The sequence below is a fragment of the Thamnophis sirtalis genome, unplaced genomic scaffold, assembly GCF_051295495.1.
Source record: "Thamnophis sirtalis isolate CommonGarterSnake01/CBP01778 unplaced genomic scaffold, rThaSir2_p1.2 scaffold_6, whole genome shotgun sequence".
In the NCBI taxonomy this organism is placed as follows: domain Eukaryota; kingdom Metazoa; phylum Chordata; class Lepidosauria; order Squamata; family Natricidae; genus Thamnophis; species Thamnophis sirtalis.
Genome location: NW_028261386.1, coordinates 86,013,699 through 86,030,442, shown reverse-complemented (window position 1 = coordinate 86,030,442; position 16,744 = coordinate 86,013,699). Strand labels below are relative to the sequence as shown.

Genomic DNA, 16,744 nt, shown 5'->3' with positions numbered 1-16,744 from the left:
AGCATTTTTCTTCCTTCCCGGCTGATAGGCAGTTCTCTGGGCCGTCCTTCCAGGACAGGAATTGTTTCCAGGGCCAGGCCAGAAGGAGGTGGCCGTCCCTACCGCAGGGGGAAGTGACTCGAACCCGAGTCGTCCCATCGGCGGCTGCCTCTCCCTCTATGCGGATCGATGGGACAAAATCACGTCGGACGCTTGGGTCCGAGCCACAGTTCGTCATGGTCTCATGTTAGAAGTCCTCTCCACTCCTCCAAACCTCTTTCGGTCCTTCCCTCTGCCTCGGAGTCGGGAGCGCTGCCTCCTGATGGATCAGGCGATCGCCCACCTTCTCGACATTCGGGTGGTGGAGGGGAACGAGGCCTCGGCCACTACTCTAGGGGAACAAGGCCTCGGCCACTACTCCAACCTCTTCGTGGTTCTGAAGAGCACGGGGGGCTGGAGGGCGATTCTAGACCTCAAGCGCCTGAACAGGTTTCTGGTGTACAGACGCTTCAAAATGTCATCCCTCAAATCTATTCTTCAGGGCATCAGGAAGGGGGACTTCCTGGCCTCCGTGGACCTCACGGAGGCCTATCTTCACATTCCCATCCTGCCCGCTCATCACTGGTTCTTGAGGTTCTCTCACGGGTACCGCCACTACCAGTACAGGGCTCTCCCCTTTGGCCTGGCCTCGGCCCCACGGACCTTCACGAAGGTTCTGGCGGCTCTGGTGGCTCATCTGCTGTCTGTGCCGGTTCGTCTCCAATGCTATTTAGACGATGTCTTGGTTCAGGCGGGGTCCCTTCCTCAGGCCGTCTCGGATCTTCGGCTCACTATTCGGGGCCTTCAAAGCCTGGGCTTTTCGGTGAACTTCACCAAGAGCCATCTTTCACCCTCCACTCGCATTCTGCATCTGGGGACAGTCATAGATTCCAAGGCGGGGGTGGTGAGTCTGTCTCAGGAACGGCAGGACAGCCTCCGTCATCTGGCGGAGAGCGTCCGCGCAAGGCGGTCCACTTCCATCCTCTCTCTGTCACAATTATTAGGCAAGATGGTCTCTTGCATCGGAATTGTCCCGTGGGCCAGGCTTCATCTCAGGCCCCTTCAGTGGGAACTCATCCCTTTTCAGAGGGGACGACTGAGCAATTCTCTTCGGGCTCTCTGTCTCCCGGCGGGGGTTCGCGTCTCTCTGGCGTGGTGGCTCTCCCCGGCCATTTGGTGGGGCTGCTGCTTCTGGGAGCCGGACAGGGTGACTGTCACCACGGACACGAGTCGGTTCAGGTGGGGGGCCCTGGTGGGCTCTTGGATGGCGCAGGGCAGGTGGACGGCCTCGGACCTAGGCCACAATATAAATTGGCTGGAGCTGAAGGCTGCGCGACTGGCTCTGCATCACTTTCAGTCCTCGGTGGAGGGGTGCCATGTGCTCCTCCTGACGGACAATGTGGCCACCAAGCCTCACATCAATCGTCACGGTGGGACTCACTCACGGAGCCTCTGGTTGGAGGCTCTGCGGCTGGGCTCCTGGGCGGAGAGACACCTGCTGTCCTTGGTGTCGGAACACATCTCGGGACTCTCCAATGTCCAGGCGGATTGGCTCAGTCGAGCGACTCTGGACAATGGCAAGTGGCAACTCCACCTGTCGCTGTTCCGGAGGATCTGCCAAAGGTTCGGGTCTCCTCTGGTGGACCTGTTTGCGTCTCCCGAGAACTCCCAGCTTCCACGGTTCTTCACCCGTTTCCAGTCCAGGTCAGCGGAGGGCACGGACGCCCTCAGGAGCCGGTGGCCCCCGGGCCTTCTTTATGCCTTCCCTCCCATTCCCCTCATTCCGGGGACCGTCAGGAAGGTGGTGGCGGAGGGGGCCTGGTCATCCTGGTGGCCCCGTATTGGCCCAGGAGGCCCTGGTTCGTGGACCTGGTACAGCTGTCGGTGCCCCCCCCCGTGGAGGATTCTGCGGGGGGAGGTAGTCTTGCTGCAGGGGGGCTCTGGTTCACCCGGAGCCACAGTGGCTTCATCTGACCGCATCTGAGGGAGGCTCATCTGTCCTCTGGGGTCATTCACACCATCGAGGTGGCGAGGCGGCCGTCGACGACCCGCATTTATAACTCCACCTGGGCGGCCTTCGTCTGATGGTGCTCTCCTAGGAGCATTTCTCCCAATAGGGCCACCATTCCCAACGTCTTGGATTTCCTTCAGAAAGGTCTTGAGGACGGGCTTTCGCAGAATACCTTGCATCGCCAGGTGGCGGCTCTGTCTTCGGTCCTCGGGGGGGATGGGGTCTTCTTCCCTTTCCCAGTTTCCCCTGATCAAGCTTTTCCTGAAGGGGGCGTCTAATCTCAGGCCTCCCCCCTGTCCACAGGTTCCCCACGTGGGATCTTCCCCTGGTCCTCAGGGCCTTGACGTGGCCCCCGTTTGAGCCCCTCCACTTGGTTCACTTACGCTTCTTGTCACTGAAGGTGGCATTCCTGGTGGCGATCCCATCCGCCCGATGTATTTCTGAGCTAGGCGCCCTGTCTTCCAGGGACGACCTGTGTCACTTTCACCAGGACAGGGTGGTTCTTTGCCTTGACCCGGCCTTCGTCCCGAAGGTAAATACCCCCTTTCATAGGGCCCAGGAGACCGTCCTGCCCGACTTTTGCCCAGGGAACGTCTCTGGCATCGGTTGGATGTCCGCCGTGCTCTGCGAATCTACCTCCGGCGGACCGGGGAGGTCCGTAGGTCGGAGGCCCTGTTTGTCTCCTTCCAGCCAGGGTCGCTGGGATCAAGGGTGTCCTCGGCTACCATTGGCCGTTGGCTGCGTCAGGCCATCGTGGAGGCTTACACGGCCTCGGGTCGGCCGGCTCCGTCGGGGATCACAGCCCATTCTACTAGGAGTGCTGCAACCACGGCGGCGTGGGCCACGAGGGCCCCGTTTGAGGACATCTGTCGTGCGGCCACTTGGGCTTCCCCGACGTCTTTCATCCGGCATTATCATCTGGATGCTTTCGCGTCTGCAGACGCGTCCTTCGGTCGGAGAGTCTTGCAGGGGGTGGTGGCTGAGGCTCCCCTTGGGCCCTAGTGGTTCTTGTTCTCCCTCCCTGGGACCTTAGCTTGGGTATGTCCCACACGTGACCACTCCCTCCCCCCACTCTGAAAAAAGGATGTTGGTCTTACCTGAACGTCTATTTTCAGAGTGGGGGAGGGAGTGGTCACGACTCGCCCTGAGTTATGTTCGTTTGGGCCAAGGGGAGGGCCTAGGCGTTCCCGGGGTTTGTTGTGTTGTTGTTTTTTGTCATTTCAGTTGTACCGTTCGGCTTCGAGAATCTGGGCCAGGATTGGAAGGCACCAGTATTTATAGCTTTGCTCTCAGTCTTTGGACCAATCAGGCTAAGATAAAACCCACACGTGGCCACTCCCTCCCCCACTCCGAAAATAGACGTTCAGGTAAGACCAACGTCCTTTCTCTCCCGATTCCGTCAAGCCCGCAGTAATTCCCAATGGTTATGCATTAGCCGCATGTGCGGCTAATAGTGAGGGTACCAGAAGCTGGTAAAATTCTCCCTAGAACTGATAGATGGTGACAGTTGGACTTTGAGAATATATTTATTCTGATATTTTTGGTAATAAGATCAATATTTTATATTATTTTCTTTTAAAAACTCATCATCAAACAGCAGTAGAATATAATATGATTATAACCACCTCGGTAGAACAACTTTCCAGATTTTGATAAGATGAATAAATATGCTTTGAATTTTGTAGCTAGGTATTACCATATGCTGCAACATTATAATGAAAAGAATTCTGCAAATACGTAGAAATACTATTTTAGTGTTTACTGCAGTGTGATAATGAAGAGAGAAGTAAAACATTGTGACATTCTTCTTCTCAGCTAATAATGACAACTTCAAATGCTACTGTGTAACATTCTCATGACAAAAGATAAACTAATTTTTAGTGTTCTCTATCTGTACTGCAATGGAGGAAACACTTTCAAAGTCAGATAATATACTACAAATCAAACACCATACTGTAGATTTTAATTGTTTTACACATACTGGTGAATATAATGGTATTAATTTTTACGTTCTATTGTACAATTGTACAATGTTTCTTTTCTTTTGAGGTTTTCTATTTTTAAATTTTCTTTAGCTTAAATGTTTTAATTGTACACTGCCCAGAGTTGTTCTGTGATTGAGATGGGTCTGACCTAAATATGGTAAGTAAATAAATAAACAAATGCTTGATTTCTGTGATATCTTGTAATGGACAGATACTGTGGTGTTTTCAACTTCTAAAAACAATGGGATATTTGGTATGATAATACATGCTTTACCTGTTGCATTCATTCAATGTACTGTTTAATAACATGGAGTCAGAGGTGGCATGCTGCCAGTTCGCAGCGCTTCAGGCGAACCGGTAGTGGTGGCAGTGTGAGGCACCGCCCACCCACCCAAACGACATCACAGATCTTCTGCGCATTCATGCTCCTGCTACCAAACTGATAGTGAAGATAATAGGATACCATTTCTGCATGAAGTGCCTATCTCAAGGCCCTCAATCATTTTGAGTCATGCTGGGCATTGACCTTAGTTTTCACCTTTGGAATAACTTGATCTCAATACAATACAATACAATAGCAGAGTTAGAAGGGACCGTGGAGGTCTTCTAGTCCAACCCCCTGCCTAGGCAGGAAACCCTATACCGTTCCAGACAAATGGCTATCCAACATCTTCTTAAAAACTTCCAGTATTGGAGCATTCACAACTTCTGGAGGCAAGCTGCTCCACTGATTAATTGTTCTAACTGTCAGGAAATTTCTCCTCAGTTCTAAGTTGCTTCTCTCCTTGATTAGTTTCCACCCATTGCTTCTTGTTTTGCCCTCAGATGCTTTCGAGAATAGTTTGACTCCCTCTTCTTTGTGGCAACCCCTGAGATATTGGAACACTGCTATCATGTCTCCCCTAGTCCTTCTTTTCATTAAACTAGACATACCCAGTTCCTGCAACTGTTCTTCATGTTTTAGTCTCCAGTCCCCTAATCATCTTTGTTGCTCTTCTCTGCACTCTTTCTAGAGTCTCCAAATCTTTTCTACATCGTGGCGACCAAAACTGAATGCAGTATTCCAAGTGTGGCCTTACCAAGGCATTATAAAGTGGTATTAATACTTCACATGATCTTGAGTCCATCTCTCTGTTTAAGCAGCCTAGAACTGTGTTGGCTTTTTTAGCAGATGCTGCACACTGCTGGCTCATATTTAAATGGTTGTCCACTAGGACTCCAAGGTCTCCTCCCTTTCCTTTTTTTTCCTTCATACTACATTGTATTCTTAATTTATGGATTGACATACTGGTAGTCCTTGATTTACAGCAATTCATTTAGTAACTACTCAAAGTTATAAAGGCACGGAAAAAAGCAACTTATAACCGTTTTTCACAGTTATGACCATTGCACCATCTCCATGATTACGTGATCAAAATACAGACATCTGGTAACTGGCTCATATTTATGAAAGTTGCAGTGTCCTGGGGTCATGTCATCAGCTTTTGCGACCTTCTGACAAGCAAAGCCAGTGTGGAATCCAGATTCACTTAACAACAGTATTGCTAACTTAAGAACGGCAGTGTTTCTCTGAACAGCTGTGGGAAGAAAAGTTGTAAAATGGGGCAAAACTCGCTTAACAAATGTCTCACTTAGCAACAAAAATTTTGTGCTCAATTGTGGTCCTAAGTTGAGGACTATCTTTAGATGACTTCACCACAGCATATGTTTTTCTGTCATTTTTCCTATAATTCTAATGTAATTTTTTTTTTTTTGCCTGGATTACAGTACTTACGATATCTCATAATCTATAATGCCATTTGGTTTTTATTTTTCTTTCCCTAGTTGATTGTAGAGTCTTTGTCTCATTTCAGTGCATTACAGTGTTCTACAATACATGTATGCAGGACATACAGCAGTCGGATCACAGTCATGGAGAGATGTTTATTTATTTGTTTATCAAATTGAAATAACATCCATCTCACCTTCAGAGTAACTCTGGACCAGCGGTGGGTTGCTGCCGGTGTTACTGCTGGTTCGCTCTGCACGTGCTTTTTGCATGCGTGTGCAGTTGCCTGTAAATAGTTCTGTGCATGCGCAGAACATTAAAAAAGGCCAAAAATTGCTGCGGCGGCTGGGGAACCAGTTCGGAGGTGTGGCCAGCCTTGGTCACTGCTGGTTCTGTGACCCAGGCCAATATTCCACTACTGGTTCGCCCAAACTGGTGCAAACTGGTAGCAGCCCACCTCTGCTCTGGACAGTTCAGATAAATTAAGTCCATCATTTTCTTTCTTGGGAGAATATCATAATCGTGAAAGCTTTCAGAAGTCAAAGTAAAAAAAAACTATTTCACGTTTCCTGATTCAAGGATATACCAATCCCTATTCAAGAGGTTTCTTTTTGGACTTTTTGCATCCACTTTAAGGAAATTTTAGGTGCAAGAGTTTGGAAGATGGCTTCTGCTGATTTTGAATTCTCCCTCCTTTTCAGTCGCATCCCCACAGGGAATATCATAGGGATTTCAACTATCTTATGATCTCTACGATAGGCTTGCACAGTCTGCTGATAATGGAGCTAATGGTTATTTGTCATCTGCAGAGAGAGATAAATTTCCCTGGCAATGTTTGCTGTAGTTGGGGTGTGCCAGGCAAGGTCTAATAAACTGGCAGGAGCTTTATAAGTGAGGAGGGGGAAGCAAAGAGAGCAAGCAAGGAAGCAAGCAAGCACAGAAGAGGAAAACAGAAAAGGAATAATAGCAGCTTGCTGGCTCTGTGATAAAAGAGGAAATGGATACTGCCGGTAAGTGAAATAAACATTAATTCTTGGCTGAACTACAAAATTCATTTGTATCTTGTGTGTGTACTGAAGGCTTGCTTTCTCTGTTTGTATTATTGGCCATCATTACATTACATTATCTTTTTAGCATTGACTTTTGTAACCCTTTAGGGGATTTCCCCCCCCCATCTCTGAAGAGCAAAGATCATGTAAACTGTAATTTAAATTGTAGTTCAGAAGCTGCTTAGTGGATGGGCTAACTTGGATCCTTTTCTGCCTTCAGATGAGTAAGGAGAAAGCATACATGTAAACTCTCAAATACTTTTCAACTGTCATACTAATTTGAAGAATCATCACCATCAACTGACCTAAAATGATTTTATGTACATATGCATTTTACAGCTATTAATAGGAGTGCAGTTTCATTTCTTTCTGATATTTTTAAAAATGGGATTTTTTTCCTAAGATAATACTTCTAAAGTATGAAAGGAGAGTTCCACAATAAGAAAAAAAAGTGAACTTTTAAAATTAAATATACGATTAGTACTTAAACAAGAATAGTTCTTTCATATTTCCACTATGATGCATCTAATGATATATAATTGCATTATTTTACTTCAGTGACGCCACACTTCCTTGGGTCACACAGTACAAAAATGTTTACAAGAACCCATTGTACCTTTTTTGTTCAAGAAAATTGCCCATTCGAGCTAAGCAAATCTTTTATTTTTTTATACTTACATGGCACAGTAATTATATTAACCTTTATTCAGAAGAAATTGCCTTTTTATTCAGTAGTGATTAATTTTTAAAAATGTGTTTTAACATTTTAGTCTTAAATTCAGTTCCCACAGCATTTAACAAGCATAAAAGCAAAGTGCAGAAGGAGCATGTAATGTTGGTTCAATTTATATTTATAAACAAAATCAGGACATTTCTAACTTTACAATAAATATATGTTGGTGAAACAAGACAGCTAGACCAAACTGAAGTCCATTAAAGTTTCACAATACTTTTGTTTATTTTGTATATGCTGGCTTTGGATTATAACAGAATGACATAATAATGAGCCATGACTAGACAAAATTTTCTTTGCTCATTCAGCTTCTTTTAGCAGTAAATACTAATTTCATACAAAAAAGAACTTCTGATTTATCCTAGTTTTAATTTTTATGCCGTAAACTATTATAATTGTCTTAAATTATTTCAGGCCAGTTTAATCCTAAAATATATAATAAAAATATCAATATAATCCAGTTATATGAGATCTTATGAAAATAGAAGAACACCAGTGATTTTGAACAGTAGTTGTAGTACTATTTGAAAATAAATGGAAAACAATTTTATATATAGCTTTTATTCTTTATTTTACTGATGGTTTAGGTCTTAGATGATTCTTATTTGGTTAAAGATAAATAAATATTTTAAATTTGTACTAAGAAACTGCCATTTGGATTACTTCCATTAACTAGCATTGAATTGGTTCAGATACATACGGCCATAATTGAGCCAAAAATTTCTGTTGCTAAGTGAGAAATGTTTAAAGATAGTTTTGCCCCATTTTACAATTTTTCTTGCCACAGTTGTTAAATGAATCATGGCAGTTGTTACATTAGTAACGTGGTTGTTAAGTGAATCTGGCTTTTCCATTGACTTTGCTTGTCACAGGTCACAAAAAGTTGTCAGATGACTCTGGGACATTGCAACTGTCATAAATATGAGGCAATTGCCCCAAATTTTGCTTATGTGACCAATGGGATGTTGCAAGGGTTCCAAATATGAATAACAGCCATAAGTCACTTTTTTTTACTTCCATTGTAACTTGAAATGTCATTCAATGAACTGTTATAGTTGAGGACTATATATATATATATAGCTAAAAGGAGCAACAACTACTCCTTTCTTTTTTTTTGTTATTATGAACAACAGATAATTAAGATTTCAGTTATCAAATAGTATCTCTCAAATGCAGTATAGGAATTTCCAAGAAAGCATTGTTCTCTGGTTTCTCTGTAAATTCCATGAATAAAGCTGTCCACTTGCTCCATAAAAGCCCGATCTGGAAATACCCAAAGCCCTTAAAAGAAATTTATTAATATAATACCTATTATTCTGATACAGTATATAATATTTTCACAAGGATTCTGAAGCATCAAGTAGATTATTGTTCCTCTATACCAATGAATGAGCAAATATCGAGGCTGTGGTTCCAGGCCAGCAAAAGCATTTTTAGAATTACTACCCACTCCTTAATTAAGGTTTTGCCTGCATGCTCTAATTTAATCTTCCTTAGTTGAACAGACTTCATCTCTCAGTAGACCCCAGCCAGAATAACCATTATTGAGACTTCTGGGAGTTGAAGTCTACAAACATAGATGTCCCCCAGGTTGGAGAAGACTCACTCTGGAGGGTACCTCCTCTACTTAATGATATTAGTCTCATTTTAGTTACAGTGCTCTTTGATTTAAATTACAGTATTATGGTTATATCAGATTTTTTTTTAAAAAATAAAGCAGCCAATCAAGAAGCCAATCAATGGACAGATCTAAAATATACCTGTACATGAACAGATACTCTGATGGCTTGCTGCCTACTCCTGTGCACCATCTCCATATACAATACCTCTACAGGTCTAGCTGGGGATGGAAATTATGAATTAACACCCAGCAGTTGTGGTATTGTAATGGCAGCCACTCTGGATGATTTGAAAGGGGATTAGATAGGTTCGCAGATGACTAAGTTATCAATGGCTAATGATTCTGACAATAGTTTACCATCTCCTGGTTTTCTATTTTTTATTTTTTATTCTCTTACATACCATTTTAAGTATACATTCACATAATTGTTATTCTTCTTTACATTTGTCATTCTTATGCATTTGTTATTTCATTTAATATGTTATAATATAGAGTTTGGGTTGCTTTATTTACCATCCCTTCTGCTTGTTGTAACACTACCTTATTTTCCCTTTTTCTCCCTCCCTCCTTCCCTTCTCTACTTCCTTCCTCCTCTCCTCTCCTTCCCCTTCCTTCTTCCCTTCCCTTTCTCCTTCTCCTACTCTTCCTCTTCCCCTTCCTACCCTCTCTTCTTCTCTTTCTCTCCCTACCATCCTCTTTTCCTTACCTCTTTCTTCTTTCCCATCCATCTCCTGATGCTCATAGGCACCACGCCTCAAACATTGGTTGCTGGTAAATAACAGTGTAAAGGAGCTATCAGAATAACAGGGTTGGAAGGGACTCTGGAGATCTTCTAGTCAATTCCCTGCTCAAGCAGGATATGCTATACCATTTCAGACAAATGGCTGTCCAGTCTCTTCTTAAAAACCTCCAGTGATGGAGCACCCAAAACGTATGGAGGCAAGCTATTCTACTCCGTAGTTCTAGGTTGGATCTCTTTTTGATAATCTTCCATTACTTTTTGTCCTGCCCTTAGGTGCTTTGGAGAATAGGTTGATCCTCTCTTCTCTGTGTCAGTCCCTCAAATATTGGAATAATGCCATGTCAGTCCTAATACTTTTTTTTCATTAGATTAGACATATCCAGTTTCGGCAATGATTCATTGTATGCTTTAGCCTCCAGTCCCTAATCATCATTGTTGCTCTTCTCTGCACTCTTTCTAGAATCGCAACATACTTTTGGTATTATGATGACCAAAACTGTGATCAAAATATTCCTAGTAAAGTCTTTCCAGTGCAGTATAAAGTGGTACTAGTACTTCATGTGTTCTTGATACTATCCCTCTATTGATGCAGCCTAGGAATGTAGTTCTTTTTAACTGCTGCAGCACACGGCTGGCTCATACTTAAGTGGTTGTCCACTAGGACTCATAGATCCTTGTCACAGTTACTGCTGTTGAGTCAAGCACCATCAATTCTATACCTGTACATTTGGTTTTCCTTGCCTAAGTGTAAAACATTACTTTCCACATCACTAAATTGCATTTTGTTATACAGGGCCCAGTGTTCACGTCTCTCAAGATCCTTCTATCTATCTTCTAAAGTGTTGGTTATTTCCCCCAGCTTGGTGCCATCTGCAAATTTGATGAGTTCCCCTTCTCATCTACATTATTTAAGCTTCGAGCTTCCCAAATGCATCCAGTTGGTTACTGTATGACACAGATGTTTGAACTAGATGGGCTGTCTTAATAAATCTACAGCAGAAGTGTTTTTCGTCAGCCAAGGAAATACATGTGAAAGCAATAATAACAGTGGAAATATTATATAATACAATACAATAGCAAAGTTGAAAGGGACCTTGGAGGTCTTCTAGTCCAACCCCCTGCCTGGGCAGGAAACCCTATACTGTTCCAGACAAATGGCTATCCAACATCTTCTTAAAGACTTCCAGTGTTGGGGTATTCACAACTTCTGGAGGCAAGCTGTTCCACTGATTAACTGTCAGGAAATTTCTCCTAAGTTGCTTCTCTCCTTGGTGAGTTTCCACCCATTGCTTCTTGTTCTACTCTCAGGTGCCTTGGAGAATAGTTTGACTCCCTCTTCTTTGTGGCAACCCCTGAGATATTGGAACACTCCTATCATGTGTCCCTAGTCCTTCTTTTCAATAGATATACCCAGTTCCTGCAACCATTCTTCATGTTTTAGTCTCCAGTCCCCTAATCATCTTTGTTGCTCTTCTCTGCACTCTTTCTAGAGTCTCCAAATCTTTTCTACATTGTGGTGACCAAAACTGAATGCAGTATTCCAAGTGTGGCCTTACCAAGACATTATAAAGTGGTATTAACACGTCATGTGATCTTGATTCTATCTCTCTGTTTATGTAGCCTAGAACTGTGTTGGCTTTTTTGGCAGCTGCTGCACACTGCTGGCTCATATTTAAATGATTGTCCACTAGGACTCCAAGGTCCCTCTCACAGTTACTACTATTGAGCAAGGTACCACCTATACTGTACCTGTGCATTTCAGTTTTTTTGCCTAAATGCAGAACCTTACTCTTTTCACCATTGAATTTCATTTTATTAGATAGGGCCCAATGTTCAAGTTTGTCAAGATCTTTCTGTATCTTAAGCCTATCTTCTGGAGTGTTGACTATTCCTGCCAGCTTGGTGTCATCTGCAAATTTGATGAGTTCCCCATTTATTCCCTCATCCAAATCATTGATGAAGATGTTGAAGAGTACTGGGCCTAAAACAGAACCTTGGGGTACTCCACTGCATACTTCTCTCCATGTAGATGCAGCTCCATTGAGGACTACACGCTGAGTGCGGTTGGTCAGCCAGTTACGAATCCATCTGGTGGTGATGCTGTCTAACCCACATTTTTCTACTTTATCTAGTAGTAGGTTACCTTATCAAATGCCTTACTGAAGTCAAAGTAAACTATATTGATGGCATTTCTCTGGTCCACTAATTTTGTCACATTGTCAAAGAATGTAATAAGATTAGTCTGGCATGATCTGTTTTTGACAAACCCATGTTGGCTTTTGGCTATTACTTTGTTTGCTTCTAGGTGTTTGCTAATTCGTTGCTTGATTATCTTTTCCAGAATCTTTCCTGGTATTGAGGTCAGGCTGATAGGTCTATAGTTTCCTGGATCTATTTTTTTTCCTTTTTTGAAGATGGGAAGCATATCAGCTCTTTTCCAGTCCTCTGGTAGTTCCCCGGTGCTCTAGGATCTCTGAAAGATATAGTTCAGTGGTTCTGAGATCTCGTCTGCCAGTTTCTTCAGAACCCTTGGGTGTAATCCATCTGGTCCTGGTGATTTGAACTCATCTAGGGTAGACAGGGTAGATTTACCATTTTCTTCCCTATTTCAACTTGTGTTCCTAATCTGATTTTTGTGGTGCTGTTTTTGATAGGTTGGACTGTTTTATCCCTTTACGTAAAGATAGATGCAAAAAAATGAGTTAAATAGTTCTGCTTTCTCTCTGTTGTTTATAATGTAATGTTCAGATAGTTTTTAAAGGTGACCTTGCCCAAGTTTTAACTTTTAACTTGCTAGCTTCACTATCACTCTTTCTAGAGAACAAAACATATTTTTTCTGCTAACAGCAATTATAAGTAACAATCAGGGATAATGTGGGTGATAAGCTCTCTTTATGGGACAACTGAGTTTATTTAAATAAAATATTTCCCATTAAAATCTATGTGTTCTATCTATATGTTTTAGTGAGGAACACGAAATGGCAAAAGGTAGCCAAAGACAGAAATGCTAATCAAGCGAAGATACATGAATGAGAACTCTAAGGAATTTGCATAATGGCAAACATTTGTGGCTGCTCCAAATAATAATTTTGCATCATATTCATACAGCTGCCAAGTCCTTGGTTCTATTTGAGCTTGTTGTTTGCTTGTGGACATTTAATTACCCAACTAGAAAAATACCAATGTGAGCGAATGTGAGATTTGCTCCTGTTTATATATCGTGGCTTACCCACCCAGTTTTATAAGCAAACAACCAATCTCAGACAACTCTACAATTGAACTCTGAGCTGTTGTTTACAAGCAAACATCCAAGTTCAAAGGGCACTGACTCTATAGTTCATTCCTGAACTACATTTATTCTTTTCTATTGAAATTTGTACGTCTGCCCCTATAGAGTGTGGTTTTACTCACTGGCATGCCACCATCACTGCTTCACATAATTTACTGCTAAAAGGAGAGGCAAAAAATGCCCAATGTAACCATCCTATGGATAAGTGAATCTGAACCTTACAGGATTAATACTGACAATGAGGCACAGGAAGGCCATTTTTAACATCTATCTACAGTTGTTAATCCATACTTTATCCTTGAGAAATCTATCTACTTTGTCCTTACTTCCTGGTTGGCTTCATAACTCCTCTGCTGTGTAGCATAATCAGTTTGTGTTGCCCCTTTACTCTTCCAAGTGTATTGTTCTAATGGTCAAACAAATATGTTTCTGCAGATAAGGGGGAAAAGTGCTGTAACAACTTCTACAATAAATGACTTCCTTTAGTATTACATGGTAAGCATAGCTCCCTTAAAATATTTGGAAAAACTCTGCTTTGGGCTGTAAGATTAACATGGTCTCTTTTTTTCCTCCCTCCAGCTAAATTGTAAGTTAATGAGAAATATGGTGGTTTTTAAAAAATATATTCTCCTCAAAGATTGGTCATCTACCTGACATCATTTGCTTGGCAGCTATTACTTCTGACAAAAGACTAGGTAATCTGGCACACAGCTGCTTGCTCTACTGAGCCCTAGAGACAATAATTTAGGTACATAAACACTTATGACTCAACCTTGTCAATGTCAAGTTAGCATTGGCATCATTAAGAACCTCTAAAGTATCTTCCACTCCAGAAATATGTTCTGTTAATACAGTTACAAGACTCAGCATGTCGTCTCTAATTTTATCAACCTTAGCCTCAAATTTCTCATACAACTCCTGTTTAAGTCCTTTTATTTCACTTTTAATTTCATTTTTAATTTCTTCTTTCATTTCTTTTATTTCCTCTTTTCTCTCCTCTCTATTATCTCTAAATTTATCTTCCATTTTAATTGTCTGTGCATTAAGAGCCTCGCTTAGATTACTCAGAAAAAATTCTTTCGTTAACACATCCCCAGCAGGGGGCGTAGGAAGCGGAGGCTGCAGCTTTGTGCCAGGCACTGAGGATGTGCCCCTGGAAGTAGAGGGTGACGACTTCAAGTTAATATTTGGTTTTGAGGCCATTTCAAAATTTATCTGCCTGCAGTTAATAAAACTCTATTGCCTAAATAAGTAGCTTTAAAAAAAGAGGCTTTTATTTTGAAGTTTAAGGCTTGGCAAAACTTTCAGTGAGTAAACATTGTAACAAGACCATTCAGCAGATTCATCACCATTTAACTTCCAAATAAGCAAGGTTAATAAAGGAGTAAAATTCTTCTATTGTGAAACCAAAACAAATGATAAGCAATCTCTCTTGTTTTGAATTCTTTTGAGGATTTGCATTGTCTAGCAAAAAGTGTTCGTTATTACCGGAGAAACCAGGCTGCTCGGCGCCATTTTAGAAGCCTCTGAGTAAATAATTTTTCGGAGGAGAAAAAGAAAAGAAGCTAAAATGTTGATAAGCAATTAATGTCCACAGTGAACGGATCCAGCTCGTGATAAGAATAAATTAAACAAAACTTTGATCAGAGTGGGAGAGACCTACTTTGTCCTGCACAAGGCAGTTTGAAGTTCCCAGCACGGACGGCCGTTCTGCCTTGGGCTAGCCCCCCTTTCCTTGCAAGCACAAAAGCTGCAAAAATCGAAGAGCATTTGCCAGCAAAACAGTTTCTTCTTTCCTTCTTGCCTGAAGGATAAGAAAACCTGATAAGACGTCAGATGGAAGATCCTCTAAACAGGTACGTAGCCAGGAATTCGGAGGCAGCTGATTTTTTGCTGCTTCCACCAGTAGGCTCCTCCCAGGAAGGGATGACTCAACCTTGTCATTTACCATTTTGATAGACTATGAATCAGATGAAGAATAATTGTTTAGAAGAGGGAATGTTGAAGAGAACATTTATTTCAATCATTAAGGTAAGGTGACCAGACATCCCACTTTTGGCGGGACAGTCACGATTTTGCACAATTTGTTCCGCGTCCCGGGGCATTCTTAAAAAGTCCCGATTTTTGTGACCGGACCTGGAAGTAAGCCTGCCCCGCCCCCAGCCCTGTATACCCGTCCCAGCCAGCTGGTATTTTGTCCCTTCTGTCTCCCCGTTGCTCAGAAAAGCAACTTCGGGAAGGTCCTTTGCTAGCAGGCAGGTTCTAGGATGCCTGCCGCCACCAAAGGACCTTCCCAGAGTTGCTTTTCTGAGCAATGGGGAGACAGAAGGGACGCAATCTCCTTTCATTCTCCCTCTGCCTCATTCACTTGTTCGGGCAGCAGAAAACGAAAGAAAATCGCATAGCTGAGGACAAAGGAGCCTGCAGCCTCCTTCATTCAAACGTTCAGGCAGCGGGGATTGGGGGGGGCGGCTTTCTCGCATGCCTTCTTTCTCTGAAGCCACGCCGGATTCAGCAAACCGGGCAGCGCGTGCCCTTGGGATTGCGCAACAGCCGAAGAACAGGAGGCGAGAATTCGGGTGTTGCACAAGGCCACGGGCACGCCCTACCCTCTTCTCTCTGATAGCCGCCTGGTTAGGAGGAGGTGACTCCGCTGGTCCGGAGCCCATCCGGGAAGACGAGGAACGCAAGGGGGATCCTTCCCCCTGCAGATGGGCTCCGGACCAGTGGAGCCTCCTCCTCCTTTTTAATCTGGCAGATATCAGAGAGAAGAGGGCAGCGCGTGCCCATGGGCTTACGCAGCAGCCGAAGATCGCCTGGTTAAAAAGGAGGAAGAGGAGGCTCCGCTAGTCCAGAGCCCATCCGTGGGGGCAGGGATCCCCCTTGTCTTCCTCGATGGGCTCCTCCTCCTTTTTAACCAAGCGGCTATCAGAGAGAGGAGGGCAGCGCAAAGGAGGAGCAGAACGGCCTTAATCATGTCGAGCTGCCCAGTCAAAAAACCCTTCTGTAGAAAAAAAAGGTGGGGGGGGGAATTCCAGAGACCGACTGAAAGAGGGAATCCTCAGCCAGGGCATCCTTTGCTCCGCCACAGCAACCTTTTCAAGCAGGATCAGACTAGTTTGAAAGCCTCACCTTCTACTTCGGCAGGGAAATTCCCTGCCGCCCAGGCTCCATCCCACAGAAAAAATCTCCTTCGCCGAAGTTCGAGAGGCAAGCGCTGCCTCCGCCTGCCAGAATCTCTGGAGAGAACTTTACAACTAGCTGAGGAGCGGCGAGCAGCGGACTTGAGCATTTGCATGCATTCAGCCAAGGTCCTGCTGAGCCCCGCTACTTTGGACCACCCGATGGATTTTACGATTGATGTGCACCCCCGGGGGGTGCTGAAGAAAGACAGGCAGCTCAGTCTGATCCAGGGCAACAGGCGCGACAGCGGCTTACAGAGACAGAGAGACACACACACAGTGAGAAACACACACACACAGAGGGAGGGTGGGAGGAGAGACAGAGAGAGAGAGACACACAGAGAGA

At 43.7% G+C, this 16,744-nt stretch overlaps 1 protein-coding gene across 2 annotated transcripts in view; it reads left to right on the top strand.

Annotated features, from left to right (window-relative positions):
• PHACTR2 (phosphatase and actin regulator 2) overlaps positions 1 to 16,744 on the top strand; it is a 189,907-nt gene that overhangs the window by 37,835 nt on the left and 135,328 nt on the right. Inside the window, exon 1 of one of the 2 annotated variants that reach the window (XM_087718338.1) lies at positions 6,669 to 6,792. The exons of the other annotated variant lie outside the window; for it this stretch is intronic. Coding sequence (XP_087574464.1) covers positions 6,780 to 6,792 — 13 coding nt within the window. The 5' untranslated portion in view covers positions 6,669 to 6,779. Of the gene's footprint in view, positions 1 to 6,668; positions 6,793 to 16,744 lie in introns of those variants that run through there. 2 annotated transcript variants of the gene reach the window in all.